The sequence below is a fragment of the Heteronotia binoei genome, chromosome 2, assembly GCF_032191835.1.
Source record: "Heteronotia binoei isolate CCM8104 ecotype False Entrance Well chromosome 2, APGP_CSIRO_Hbin_v1, whole genome shotgun sequence".
Lineage (NCBI taxonomy): Eukaryota > Metazoa > Chordata > Lepidosauria > Squamata > Gekkonidae > Heteronotia > Heteronotia binoei.
The window spans coordinates 4,357,806-4,371,568 of record NC_083224.1 but is presented as its reverse complement, the minus strand read 5'-3'; the positions used below and the strand labels follow the sequence as shown (position 1 = coordinate 4,371,568).

At 47.4% G+C, this 13,763-nt stretch overlaps 1 protein-coding gene across 1 annotated transcript in view; it reads right to left on the bottom strand.

Moving 5' to 3' along the window:
• Positions 1–713: 713 nt before the first annotated feature.
• LOC132590392 (gastrula zinc finger protein XlCGF57.1-like) overlaps positions 714–13,763 on the bottom strand; it is a 17,024-nt gene continuing 3,974 nt past the window's right edge. The window contains exons 2-3 of the mRNA XM_060263383.1: positions 5,395–5,612; positions 714–829 (exon numbers count right to left, since the gene is read on the bottom strand). Coding sequence (XP_060119366.1) covers positions 714–829; positions 5,395–5,612 — 334 coding nt within the window. The remainder of the gene's footprint in view (positions 830–5,394; positions 5,613–13,763) is intronic.

Below are 13,763 nucleotides of genomic sequence, written 5' to 3'. Positions count from 1 at the left end.
GTGCTACTCAAAATCTCAGTATAGGCGGGATCATAACTTTCTTTCTTCACACAGCGATTCTAATTCCTCATGAGTGACGTCGCTCAGCGGTGTAGGGTGGCAGTCCCCTCCCAGTTAGGTATTAAAGGCCTGTCTAAAGAATTCAGGATCCAGAGGGAGCAAGTGGATTCCTGCACTTTTGTTATCCTGCTAAGTCCACAGAGGGGAGTTCAGCCTCATCGTAACCCTCTATAACCAGCATCTCCTCCCTCCAAACTACACAAAATTATGCTCTATGCATAAAAGGAACCCCTGAAACCAGTGCTTGCTATTGGTTCCAGCGCCTGCATTCAAACAGAAAACTTTGCTGCTCTCCACCCATTCCCCTCTCAGGGCTGGGCAAAAGGCCCACCAACAGGTGCTGGTTCTCAGTACCCACCAATTCTGCCACACACACACACACACAAAAGGAAGAAGCGGGGGAGGGAAGAGCCATAAAACTGTTGGAAAGTGCAAACAATGAGGCAATGGGATGACCCCCCCCACACACACACACATGAAAACAGCCGTTTCAATATCCCCCAAGCCTCCCAAAGCAGAGAAGGTGGTCAAACCTCCAGGAATTTCCCAAAGAGGAGGTGGCAGCCCCCTCTAGCAGGGCAAATCACGCTGGTACCCAGGAAAGGCAAGGGAGCGGCTTCACTGGCCTTGGGTTTGAGGAAGGGGGGGGGGCATTAGAGAAGCACGTGTTTTCCATGCAATCCTGAAACCTCTTCCACAGAGCCACCCACTGGCTGAAGTCCGGTCCGGCTGGTCCTTATGGGAAGGCAGGGAGCCTTCTTGCCTTCGCCTGCAGCACAGGAAGGGGTTAAAGGGACAGAGGTGTTCCTAGAGAGGCCAAGCAAGGTGGGGGGGGGCATAGAGGGAAAGGGGGGGGGGAGAAGGGTTTGCTTCTGCAGGGGGAAAGAGGCCAGCAAGGGAGTCCGAGATGCAACAGGGGGAGGAAGCCTTGCAGAAGTTTAATCAGAAGGAAGTGAGGAGGAGGGCCCAGAGAACTTTCTAAATGGGAGGGGAGGAAGCTGCCCTCGTCAGTTTGGGGGGATGGGTGGGGATTGCATTGTTTCGCGCTGGCATTTCCTCCCTCGGGTTTTAGTTCATTCGCTCCGGGGGTGGCTCAGGAAAGCGAGGCCTGAGTTTTGCCAAGGGGGCTGCCCAGAACCGCCTTCTCCATCCCCACCCTGCCGGCCAAAGGGAGGTCCACGTGCGCCTCCAGGGGACCCCCCCCCCCCAGCCCCTCCGCTTGGACAGCTCGGGAGGACCCAGCAGAGAAACGCAGAAGAGGATCTGGGGGGACCTCCTTTCTGCCCCTGCAGTGGAGAGATTGCCGGGCTGCTTGTTGCCCCCATCCCGCAAGGGGGGAGAAGCTCCGCGCCTCCTTCCCACCCCACTCCCCACCCTGGAGGGCATCTGCTCACAATCCCAAGCCGGCCCTGAACCCCTCCTGCTGGAGCCCCCCCCCCCCCCAGGAGAGAAGAAATCCCCACTCACAGTGCAGTGGGGGGCAGAAGGAAGCGCGGGGTGGGAATCCTGCACAGGCAGGAGGAGGCGGTGCTGAGGCTGGGAGGGGCCAGAAGGGGGTGGGGAGGGGTGAGCCCAGCTGGGGGGGGGGGAATCTGGGGAACCTTCTTCAAGGAACAGGGATGGGGATTTCTGGCTCCAGCTGCCAGGCTGTGAGCAGCGTTCCCTCTAAGCTGAGTTAACATGAGCCAGCTCAGGGATTCTTAGCCTCCCGCCCACACATTGTTGTCTCAGCTCAGCATTCCCAAACCCCACCAGCTATATGCGGCTCTGCTTACTGTGCCTCATTCCTCGTCTGAAGAAGTGTGCATGCACACGAAAGCTGGCGTTCTGAATAAAACTAGGTTGGTCTTAAAGGTGCAATCGACTCCTATTTTGTTCCACTACTTCAGACCAACACGGCTGCCTATTTGGGTTTAGCTCAGGAAGGATTTCGGAATCCTGGAGTTGGAAGGGACCTCCAGGGTCATCTAGTCCAACCCCTGCACAATGCAGGAAACTCACAAACACCTCCCCCTAATTCACAGGATGACCCCAGAACACAAATAATGTGTGCAGCAGTGCACAATTTTAATGCCCCCAAGGGGAAATGGGCACAATAATAATAATGATGATAGTTCAACATGCTTACAATGACAGTTAAAACCGTTTTCATTTAAAAATACTTTTAAAACCCCCTTGTTCTCCATCCCTTAAGAGATACGCCTGCCAATTCTAACTCCCTGAAAAGCCCTGGCAAACAGACGGGCCGGGCAGCCCCTCCTGAAGCTGAGGAATGCCAGCCAGGGTCTCCCAGCCTCTGATTGCCAGCTCTGGGGTGAGGAGACGTAGATCCGGGATGCAGCCTGGCCCTCAGTCACTTCTCCGTGCAGCTAGTGGGGCCTGGAGGTCTCCCACAGTTACAACAGATCTCCAAAATACAGAGTTCGGTTCCCCTAAAGAAAATGGCTGCCTTGGAAGGTGGACTCTGTGTACAATTGCCAAGTCCGACTCAATAAATATCTGGGGACTTTGGGGGTGGAGCCAGGAGCAGGGGAGTTCTGGCCATCACATCCAAGGGACCGCACGCCTTTTAAATGCCTTCCCTCCACTGGAAACAATGAAGCATAGGGGCACCTTCTTTGGGGGCTCATAGAATTGGACCCCTTGGTCCAACCTTTTTGAAACATGGGGGTTATTTTGAGGAGAGTCACCAGATGCTATGCTGAAAATTTGGAGCCTCTACCTCAACAAACAGCCCCTCCCAGAGCCCCAGATACCCACAGATTGATTTTCCATTATACCCTATGGCAGGTTTGGCCAAAATTGCTTAAAATAAGAGCCACACGGAATAAATGTCAGATGTTTGAGAGCCACAAAATGGGAGGGAGGTGGAAAGACAGCAACTTTAAATGCATTCTCCAAGCCACCGACCGGCTTCGATTGACAAAGTGATTTAAAGAGAGAAATACCTTCTCCAGGGCAGGTGATTGGGGGGGGGGGCTTCAGGAGCCACACAATATGTGTGAAAGGGCCACATGTAGCTCCTGAGCCACAGGTTGGCCACCCCTGCCCTATGGGAGCCGATCTCCATAGGGTATAATGCCGTGCCTAGCAGACATTTCCCTCCCCCCGGCTTTCTTTCTTTCTTTCTTTCTTTCTTTCTTTTCTTTTCTTTTTTTAACACAAAACAACATTTTATTTATCAATTACTTGTACAGAACTAAGTTATACATATATATAAATTCACACAAACACATACATAAACCATCACCCAACCCTCCACCCAAGGAGCTTAATAGGCGTCACCATAACAGAGTTCCAATTTCTTCATACTAAGACCCATACTTTTTATCCAATCATATAGATAGTCCCAGGTCTTTCTACAATCTCGTATATTACCGCCTTTTAATCTTACAGTTAAGGTATCCATCTCAGCACTTTAAAATGGTTTTAATAATTTTTAATTGTAATATGTTTTTAAACTGAAATGTTAAATTATGGTTTTATATATTGTACTGGTTTAATTGTGTAGATACTGTGAGCCGCCCTGAGTCCGCTTGCGGAGAGGGCGGGATATAAATCAAATGTAATAAATAAATAAATAATAAAATAAGCTGCATCCAATAATTCTTGTAAAAACTCTCCCGTCTGGCAGTTTAGAGACTTTCCAGTACTTTGCATACAAAATTCTTGCAACAGTTATTATATGCAGCAACAGTTTCTTCTCTTGTTTAGGTAAATTCACTTTATAGACATTTAATAAATATAATTCTGGAGAATGTTGAGGCCTTATTCTTAGTATTTTTTGTATCCATGTACTTATCTGGGCCCAGTATTTCCTGGCGAATTCACACTGCCACCAAATACGATAGAGGGACCCTTTGACTTTTCTGCATTTCCAACATTTGTTGGAATACTTTGGATATATTTTACTCAATCTTTCTGGTGTTAAATACCACCTGTACACCATCTTATATATATTTTCTTTAAACACTGCAGACTTTGTTAATTTTAAATTTTGTCCCCAAATTTTTTCCCATTCTTCCATCTCAATATTATATCCAAAATCTTTCAGCCATTTAATCCAGCTTTCTTTAACCACCTCACTTTGCATTTTAATTTGTAAAAGCCAATTATAAATTTTTGAGATGAGTTTCTGATTATCCCGGATTATTGAATCAAATTCGTTTAATTTTTTGGTAAATCCTAATTCTTTATCTATCTGGTATTTGGATTTCACTTGGTTTCTCAGCCACCAATCCAATTTCATATTATCGTCTAGGTTTAGGTTATTCTCTTTATCTAGTAAATTCCTATAGTTGTATTTATTTTCCCAACAATATAGATTAGGTTGGCTGGAGGCTTCTACCGGTCACAGCCAGGAGGGTATGCGGGTATAGATCGTATTTTTCACTTCATTCCAGACTTTAAATAACACTTTCCTTATCTCGTGTCTGTGAAAAATGTTATTCTTTGTCGGAGGCTGATACCACAGATAAGAGTGCCATCCTTTGGCCAGACCATCACCTTCCAAAACTAGTAACCTTTTGTTTTCCAAATCAAACCAGTCTGTTAACCAAACTAGACAGCATGCCTTGTGATATATATTCCAGTCGGGCAGGGCTAGTCCTCCTCTTAATTTGCTGTCTTGCAAAACCTTTAATCTAATTCTGGTTTTTTTGTTAAATATAGTTATCAGTTTATTTAGTTGATGCAGGAAAGTTTGGGATAAAATAATTGGTATTGTCTGAAACAAGTATAAGACTCTCGGTAGTATATTCATCTTAATTGATGCAATTCTTCCTAACAATGAAATTTGTAGGTCTCTCCATTTATACAAATCTGATTGAATTTCTTTTAAAATCTTATCATAATTATCTCTTTGTAATGTTTTTAAGTTATTGGTGAAATAGATGCCTAAATATTAAATTCTTTTTTCATAACTAAAGCCAGATTTAATTTCTAGTTGCGCAATTTCATCTTGAGTCATGTTTTGGGTCAAAAATTTGGTCTTCCGGGTATTCACTTTGAAGCCTGAAATTCTTCCATATTCTTCTAATCTCTCCATCAAACGATCTATCGAAGCAATGGGGTCTTCTAATATCAGTAAGAGATCATCTGCATAAGCTCATACTTTGTATGTTTCCCCTTTAATCTTGGTGCCTTTAATTCCGTTATCCTCCCTTATCTTTATTAGTAAGAGTTCCAGTGTTAAAATAAAGAGCAAGGGGGATAGTGGGCAGCCTTGTCTGGTGCCTTGTTCGATTCCTATTGCCTCGGTGAGCTGCCCGTTTATATTAACTTTTGCCTTTTGTTTGGTATAGATAGCTATTACTAATTGAATAAACGTCTCACCACATCCAATAGCTGCTAGTGCCTTTAGCATAAGGTTCCAGTTGACGTTGTCAAACGCCTTTTCTGCATCGAGAGCAATACCTGCAAACGGCTTTCCGGGGTGGCTTCGATAATACTCTAGGATGTTCATAAAAAATCTCGTATTTTGTCTTATCATTCTGCCGGGGATGAATCCCGTTTGATATTCGTCAATAACTGTTGGTATAACCTTTTTCAGTCTATTGGATAGAATTGAAGCAAATACTTTATAGTCTGCATTTAGAAGTGATATTGGCCTGTAATTCCAAATCTCCGTAGGGTCTGTCTCTTTTTTATGAATCAACAAAATTAGGGCCTCATTCCACGATAAGGGTTGTGGCGGAACCGGCCCGATTCTGCCTTCAAACCCGGTCCCGTCAGCTCCCTATTGAGTCGCCAACTCCTGGAGGAAGCTATTTCTCCTCCTGCCCCTTGGGCTCGCTGCCACCACCTGCTCAGTCTAGGGGTTCAGATTGAGAGGAACAGGACTCCCAATCCCCCTCTCCAGCTATGAGGTCAAGGTCCTCTGCCACCCTGTACTTGGGTATCACAGAGACCTCAGCACTTCTTTGGGGCACCCCTGGAGGATTGGCACCTTATCCAACTGCATGCCTTCCCCCTTCTCCGGGGCCCCCTTCTTAACACAGCGTGGTCTAAAGCGGTTTGGGGATCTATGTGGTACAGAGATTGACTGCCAGCATTTAAAACAGCAAAAAAATATTTATTTAAAAGAGAAAAAGAAAGGGAAAGAAAAACAAAACAAAACCAGTTGCATTTAAAAAGTTAGCACAGCACAGCACCCGCACAGCAAACAGCATGACAAAGAAAATGGGTTATAAACGCATTTTACTGTCCCTGATCTAAACACGCCCTGCCTTTTTGGATGACTTACTTATACGGCTCTTATACGGAATTAACAGGATCTCTTCAAATCTTTTAAAGAATTCTATCGGTAATCCATCAGGACCTGGAGATTTGTTACTCTTTTGTTTTTTCAAGGCCTCTATTATTTCATGTACAGTGATGGAGCTTTCTAATCTTTCACACTGCTCTCTGGTTATTTGTTTGCTCTCCATATTTTCAATATATTCCTCCTGTTGTGATTGAGCGATCTCTTGCTTTTTATAAAGGTTCTGGTAGAAATCTTGTATAATTTCATTCATTTGGGATTGTTCCGAGACTACTTCTTTATCTTTATTTTTAAGTGAGCTTATGCTTTTTCCCCCTCTTTCTTTTCTTAATTTGTATGCTAAGCACCTACTGTTCCTGTTGGCGTTCTTGAAGTAATTTTGTTTTGTCCACTTCAATTTTTTTTCTAATTCTTCAGCCAATAATAGGTTTATTTCATGCTGTAGTGCATAGATCTTCATTGTAATTTCTTTAATATTTTTGACTTTTTGTTGTTTTTCCAAATCATTAACTTCAGTTATCAAATCGTTATAAGCTTTCAATCTTTCTTTCCTCCTTTTTGCAGTATAGCTAATAGCAATCCCCCTAAAGAAAGCTTTAAAGGCATCCCAAATTATTAACATAGATGTGTCCTTTTGCAGGTTACCTTCAAAAAACATCATTGTCCTTTTTTTGGCTTTCTCAATAAATGCCACTTCTTTTAAAATTTGCGTATTCAATGTCCACCATGTCATTCTTAGGATGTCTTTCAAAACAATCCAAATTGGGTTATGGTCAGCAAATGTTTTCAGATTGATATCTGCCTGAATTACCGACTGACCCAATGGGGCTGATAACCAGCACATATCTAGTCTAGACCAACAGCTGTGTACTTGCGAGAAGTAAGTGAAGTCCCTTGTTTGTGGATTTTTCATCCTCCAAGCGTCTATTAAATTAAGCTCGTCCGCCATTTCAAAGAAGGCTTTGGGGAGTTGATTGCGGGGGGTTTTCGCTTTGGTTTTCTCATATTTTTTGTCTTTCTCTTTGTCAAGTACAGCATTATAGTCACCTACTATGCAAAGATTTTCCAAACCGTAGCTTGATAAGTTTTCATGCAGCGAAGTATAAAATTGACATGTTAGTTTTAATGAATCAGTTGCCTTGTCAGCTCCTTCCCAGCGGCGCAGTTCAGCGCCAGAGCATTGACAGACTCCGGTCAGAGGAAAGGCTGGGATCGAAGAGGAAGCCTCCGCTTCCCCTGTGAATTCCCTGCCAGCTCCCCAGAATATAGTGTCCCCAGACACTTTTTAAAGAGGTTTCCTCCAAAGAGGACCTCAAGAGCCTGCCAAACCGAAGCATTGCCGGAGCCCAGCAAAGACGCTCCGCTTCACTGCGCCATGACACCGGAAACCCCCCCCCCAGCTTTTTGATGACCAAACCGGGGGATCCCCTGCCCCCACCTTGGGATTGGCAAGCCCAACTCTGTGCCCTGTCAGGACTGGGTTCCAGCAGGTGTCGTTTGTCATGTAGCCTGGGGGGGAGGGGTAGGTGACTTTGACTGGACCTTCATCTTTGCAATGGTGAAAAGGTCAACCTCTTCAGAGAAGACTGAGAGGCCTCGGGCAGCTGTTCCTGGCACAGACTGGCGTTGCAGTACGCAGATGTTTGTCTGAAATGCATTTGCATCAAACGGGGGCTCAGTAGAGCCAGGTAACAGCTGGCTCGGCACCAATAAATGCAAGTGACTCTTTGCACACGCTGATGAACCTTCTTCCACTCGTTTCACTAAATCGTCTGCGACACAGTGGATCACGCTCACTCTAATGGGATCTTGTAGTCTTTGGACCGGTTGGTGAGAGAGCCAGTTTGGTGTAGGGATAAGTGTGTGGACTCTTATTTGGGAGAACCAGGTTTGATCCCCCAGTCCTCCACTTGCACCTGCTGAAATGGCCTTGGGTCAGCCATAGCTCTGGCAGAGGTTGTTCTTGAAAAGGCAGCTGCTGCGAAAGCTCTCTCAGCCCCACCCACCTCACAGGGTGTCTGTTGTGGGGGTTGAAGATAAAGGAGATTGTAAGCTGTTCTGAGTCTCTGATTCAGAGAGAAGGGCGGGGTATAAATCTGCAATTCTTCTTCTTGGCATTTGGATTGAGATGCTATACAGCAGGGGTGGCCAAACTTGCTTAATTTAAGAGCCACAAAGAATAAATGTCAGATGTGTGAGAGCGGCAAGACATGAATGTGAGATGTTTGAGAGCCACAAGGCAGGAAGGAAGGAAGGAAAGGAGAGGAAAGGAAAGGAAAATAGATGGGGAGAAGGGAGAGAGGTATAAAGAAAGTGCATTCTCCAAACTGCTAGCTGGCTCGGCGAAGTGATTTAATGAGACAAATGCTTTCACCAAGCTGGCTGACGGGGCAGTCGGGGCTTCAGGAGCCACACAATATGTGTGAAAGAGCCACACGTGGCTCCCGAGCCACAATTTGGCCACCATGGCTATACAGTAACCTCTTCTTACATGTTTGCCCCTTGACTGTTTCCATGTGTGCCGTGCACCCAGGAAACTCTGCAGTTGATTACCCAGCAGCTGGAAGTTCTAGCCCTTTATTGTTATCCCGGGTGCATCATAAAGACCTGTTCTATGAAGAAGAAGCAGCAGCAGCATAATCAGCAGAAGAGGAACTGCAGATTTATACCCTACCCTTCTCTCTGAATCAGAGACTCAGAATGGCTCACAATCTCCTATCTTCTCCCCCCACAACAGACACCCTATGAGGTGGGTGGGGCCGAGAGGGCTCTCACAGCAGCTGCCCTTTCAAGGACAACCTCTGCCAGAGCTATGGCTGACCCAAGGCCATGCTAGGAGGTGCAAGTGGAGGAGTGGGGAATCAAACCTGGTTCTCCCAGATAAGAGTCCGCACACTTAACCACTACACCAAACTGGCTCTCTTCCTTCCCCACAACAGACACCCTGTGAGGTGGGTGGGGCTGAGAGGGCTCTCACAGCAGCTGCCCTTTTAAGGACAACTCCTACAAGAGCTCTGGCTGACCCAAGGCCATTCCAGCAGGTGCAAGTGGAGGAGTGGGGAATCAAACCCCGTTCTCCCAGATAAGAGTCCGCACACTTAGCCACTACACCAAACTGCCTCTATCAACTTAGTCATGGATATATGCTTTCTGTGTGTAACTCTGCGATACAAGAAATACATAAATGGCCCTTCAGCCTCACTTCAACTTCATAGAGTCCCCCGTCCCGTCCCCCGCCCCTCTTCATTCTGGAGAGCCAGTTTGGTGTAGTGCTTAAGTGCGTAGACTCTTATCTGGGAGAACAGGATTTGATTCCCCACTCCTCCACTTGCACCTGCTGGAATGGCCTTGGGTCAGCCATAACTCTCTTATCTGGGAGAACAGGATTTGATTCCACACTCCTCCACTTGCACCTGCTGGAATGGCCTTGGGTCAGCCATAACTCTCTTATCTGGGAGAACAGGATTTGATTCCCCACTCCTCCACTTGCACCTGCTGGAATGGCCTTGGGTCAGCCATAACTCTCTTATCTGGGAGAACAGGATGTGATTCCCCACTCCTCCACTTGCACCTGCTGGAATGGCCATGGGTCAGCCATAGCTCTCTTATCTGGGAGAACCAGGTTTGATTCCCCACTCCTCCACTTGCACCTGCTGGAATGGCCTTGGGTCAGCCAGAGCTCTCTTATCTGGGAGAACAGGGTTTGATTCCCCCCTCCTCCACTTGCACCTGCTGGAATGGTCTTCGGTCAGCCATAGCTCTGGCAGAGGTTTTCCTTGAAAAGGCAGCTTCTGCCAGAGCTCTCTCAGCCCCCACCAACATCACAGGGTGTCTGTTGTGAGGGAGGAAGGCAAAGGAGATTGTAGGCTGCTCTGAGACTCTGTCCTTGAAAGGGCAGCTGCTGTCAGAGCTCCCTCAGCCCCACCCACCTCATAGGGTGTCTGTTGTGGGGGAGGAAGGGAAAGAACATTGTGAGCCGCTCAGAGACTCTTCGGGCGGGATATAAATCCAATATCTTCCATTCTATACTACCCACTCGTTCCCCAGAAGAAGCAAGTCTTTTCTTATAAACGGTGGTGGCTACAAGCATAGATGGCTTCACTTGAAGCTGCCTTATACTGAATCAGACCATCCATCCGTTAATTTGCCTCTACTCAAAGTGGCAGTGGCTTTCTGGGGTCTCAGGCTGAGGTCTTTCTCATCACCTACTGCAGGGATGGGGAACCTTTTTTCTACCAAGGGCCATATGGATATTTATAACATCATTCATGGGCCATTAAAAATTATCTACTTAAAAAACAGTGCTCCGCTGAGGGAGAATGATTCAGGCCAGCAAAATTAATGAAAATAATTGTTTCTTTTATTAATTCATCTTCTCCTTCCACAAGAAACACCCTGTGAAGTAGGTTGGGCTGAGAGGACTCTCACAGCAGCTGCCCTTTCAAGGACAACCTCTGCCACAGCTATGGCTAACCGAAGACAATTCCAGCAGCTGCAAGTGGAGGAGTGGGGACTCAAACCCCGTTATCCCAGATAACAGTCCGTGTACTTAACTACTACACTAAACTGGCTATGGGGGGAGGGGTGGAGGGGTGGGCTCCCTCTGGGTGTCCTGCCCCCCCCAGGGGAAGTGCATGTGCAATACATCGACTCTCCTTTCCCGGTGTAGTGAACGCTGCGTGGTCACTGTCTGGCTATGCCTGGCAGATGGTCATTGCAATGGGCTCTCCTACATTACTGCATCCGTAGCAACACCTTCTCGCTGGTCCCCCCCCCCCCCCGTTTTCACAGAGTTTGCCACGTTATGGTGCGACCGAATGTCCGGCGGTATAACCGGATGGGCAGGCTGGGCTCACTAACCTCGCCAGCCAAGAGAAGGAAACTCTAACATCAAACCCGAGCAGATGGGCTCGTTAATGTAACACCTACCACCTGGAGGACTCGCAGCCGGCGTCCCGGCTTACTGGGCCATGGCAGATGACCCCATGGTGAAAGGGTGGAGCCAGTACCGCACACACTACGCTTCACCTAAAAATTCCTCTGCGCAGGCCTGAAGGGCATGTCCACACCCACAACGCACCAAGTCCTGCAGCGATGGGCAAGGGGTGAAACGGCAGGTGGAAGATGCCACTGGAAGCTGCAGTCCCGATCCTGCATGTAGGCGGTTCAGGGTATTGGTCGCCTGATGCTGACCCGGAGACGAAAACATTTTTCGGCAGCACCCTGAACGACCAAGCAGCCTTATTTAGGGATAGCACTGCTTGCTCCGTATGGAGAGGGGCCTAAGAAAGGTGGGCTAAACAAAGCTCATCTCCTCCCCCCCCAGTTGGCTAGCCGCGGTCAACGGGCATCCTTACTTGCGGTTGAAAAATAACAACAAAGTAAAGGCATGCACCTGCCTCACAAAGTGTGCAAAGACTAAAGCTTGCGTGCTGGAACATCAGAACCTTGCTTGACACAGTAGACAGTGGTCGCCTGAACGACGCTTTGCTCTAGTTGCCCACGAACTTCTTAGGTGGAATATCGATATAGCAGCCCTCAATGAGGTCCATTTTCCTGAGGAAGGTAGTCTTCAAGAACACGGTGCTGGCTATACCCTCTACTGGTCGGGTAAGTCAAAGGCTGAGAGCCGCCTTTCTGGCGTTGGCTTCATGGTCAGGAACTCCATTGCCTCTAAACTCGAAAACCTGCCAAGAGGTCACTCAGATCGCATCATGTCCATGCGCCTCCCACTTCAAAACAAGCAGCATGCAACACTCTTCAGTGTGTATGCTCCAACCCTTCAAGCAGATCCTGCAGAAAAGAACAAGTTCTATGCTGATCTACGCAACCTCGTACGGAAGACCCCTACAGATGACAAGGTGATCATCCTTGGCGACTTTAATGCCAGAGTAGGTAAAGACTCGGAAGCCTGGAATGGAGTAATTGGCAAACATGGCATTGGCAACTGCAATGATAATGGGCGCCTCCTGCTAGAATTCTGCATGGAGCATCAGCTCACCATTACCAACACTATCTTCCAGCAGAAGAACAGTCTGAAGACAACCTGGATGCACCCACGGTCCAAGCATTGGCACCTTATCGACTACATTCTGGTGCGCCAGAGAGACCTTCGAGATGTCTTACACACCCGAGTAATACCCAGTGCAGAATGTCATACAGATCATCGTCTAGTACGCTGCAATCTCCATCTTTACTTTAAATCTATACCCAAGAGAGGCGGTATCCCCCGGAGGAAGTTTCAGGTTGGCAGCCTTCAGTCAGCCGAAGTTAAAGCTGCCTTCCAGGCAAAACTCCAGATAAGAATTGAGGACCCCAGTTGCCTCACAGATCCTTCTCCAGAAGCACTCTGGGAACACCTAAAAACTACCATCCTATTGACCTCTGAAGAAGTCCTCGGGTTCTCCACAAGGAAGAACAAGGACTGGTTTGACGAGAACAATCCAGAGATCCAAGAATTACTGGTGAAAAAGAGATCTGCCTACCAAGCACATCTTGCTCAGCCCTCCTGTCCCGGGAAAAAAGCAACCTTTCGCGCTGTATGTAGCAACCTCCAGCGCAAGCTTCAAGACATTCAGAATGAGTGGTGGACCAAGATTGCAGAGAGAACCCAGCTGTGTGCAGACACTGGTGATTTAAGAGGGTTCTACGAAGCCCTGAAGGCAGCATATGGTCCGTCATATCAGGCTCAGAGTCCCTTGCGTAAGGCAGACAGCCAAGTGCTCCTCACAGACAAGGCATCCATACTGAACCGGTGGTCGGAGTATTTTCAGGTTCTCTTCAGGGCCAACTGCGTAGTTCAAGATTCAGCAATCCATCTCACTCCACTTCAACCAGTGAAAACAGAGTTGGACGAGATCCCCACCCCAGAAGAGACTGTTAAAGCCATAAAGCAACTGAAAAGTGGCAAGGCAGCGAAAGTTGACGGAATTCCACCAGAGATCTGGAAGCATGGGGGCATAGTACAACATAGTACACTTCACAAACTACTTGTCACCTGCTGGGAACAAGGCAAACTACCCCGGGACTTTCGCGATGCAATCATCATTACTCTACATAAGAACAAAGGGGAAAAGTCAGACTGCTCCAACTACCGGGGGATAACCCTGCTCTCCATCGCAGGCAAAATCCTTGCCAGAATACTCCTGAACAGACTGGTGCCCACCATTGCAGAAGAACTCCTCCCAGAGAGCCAGTGTGGCTTCAGAGCTAACAGGAGCACCATCGACATGGTATTTGTTCTCAGGCAGCTCCAAGAGAAATGCAGGGAACAGAACAAGGGTCTATATGTGACTTTTGTCGACCTTACCAAAGCTTTTGATAACGTTAGCAGGAACGGCCTTTGGCAAATCTTGGAACGTTTAGGATGTCCCCCAAGGTTCCTCAGCATGGTCATCCAGCTACATGAAGACCAGCGAGGCCAAGTCAGACACTGCAACGA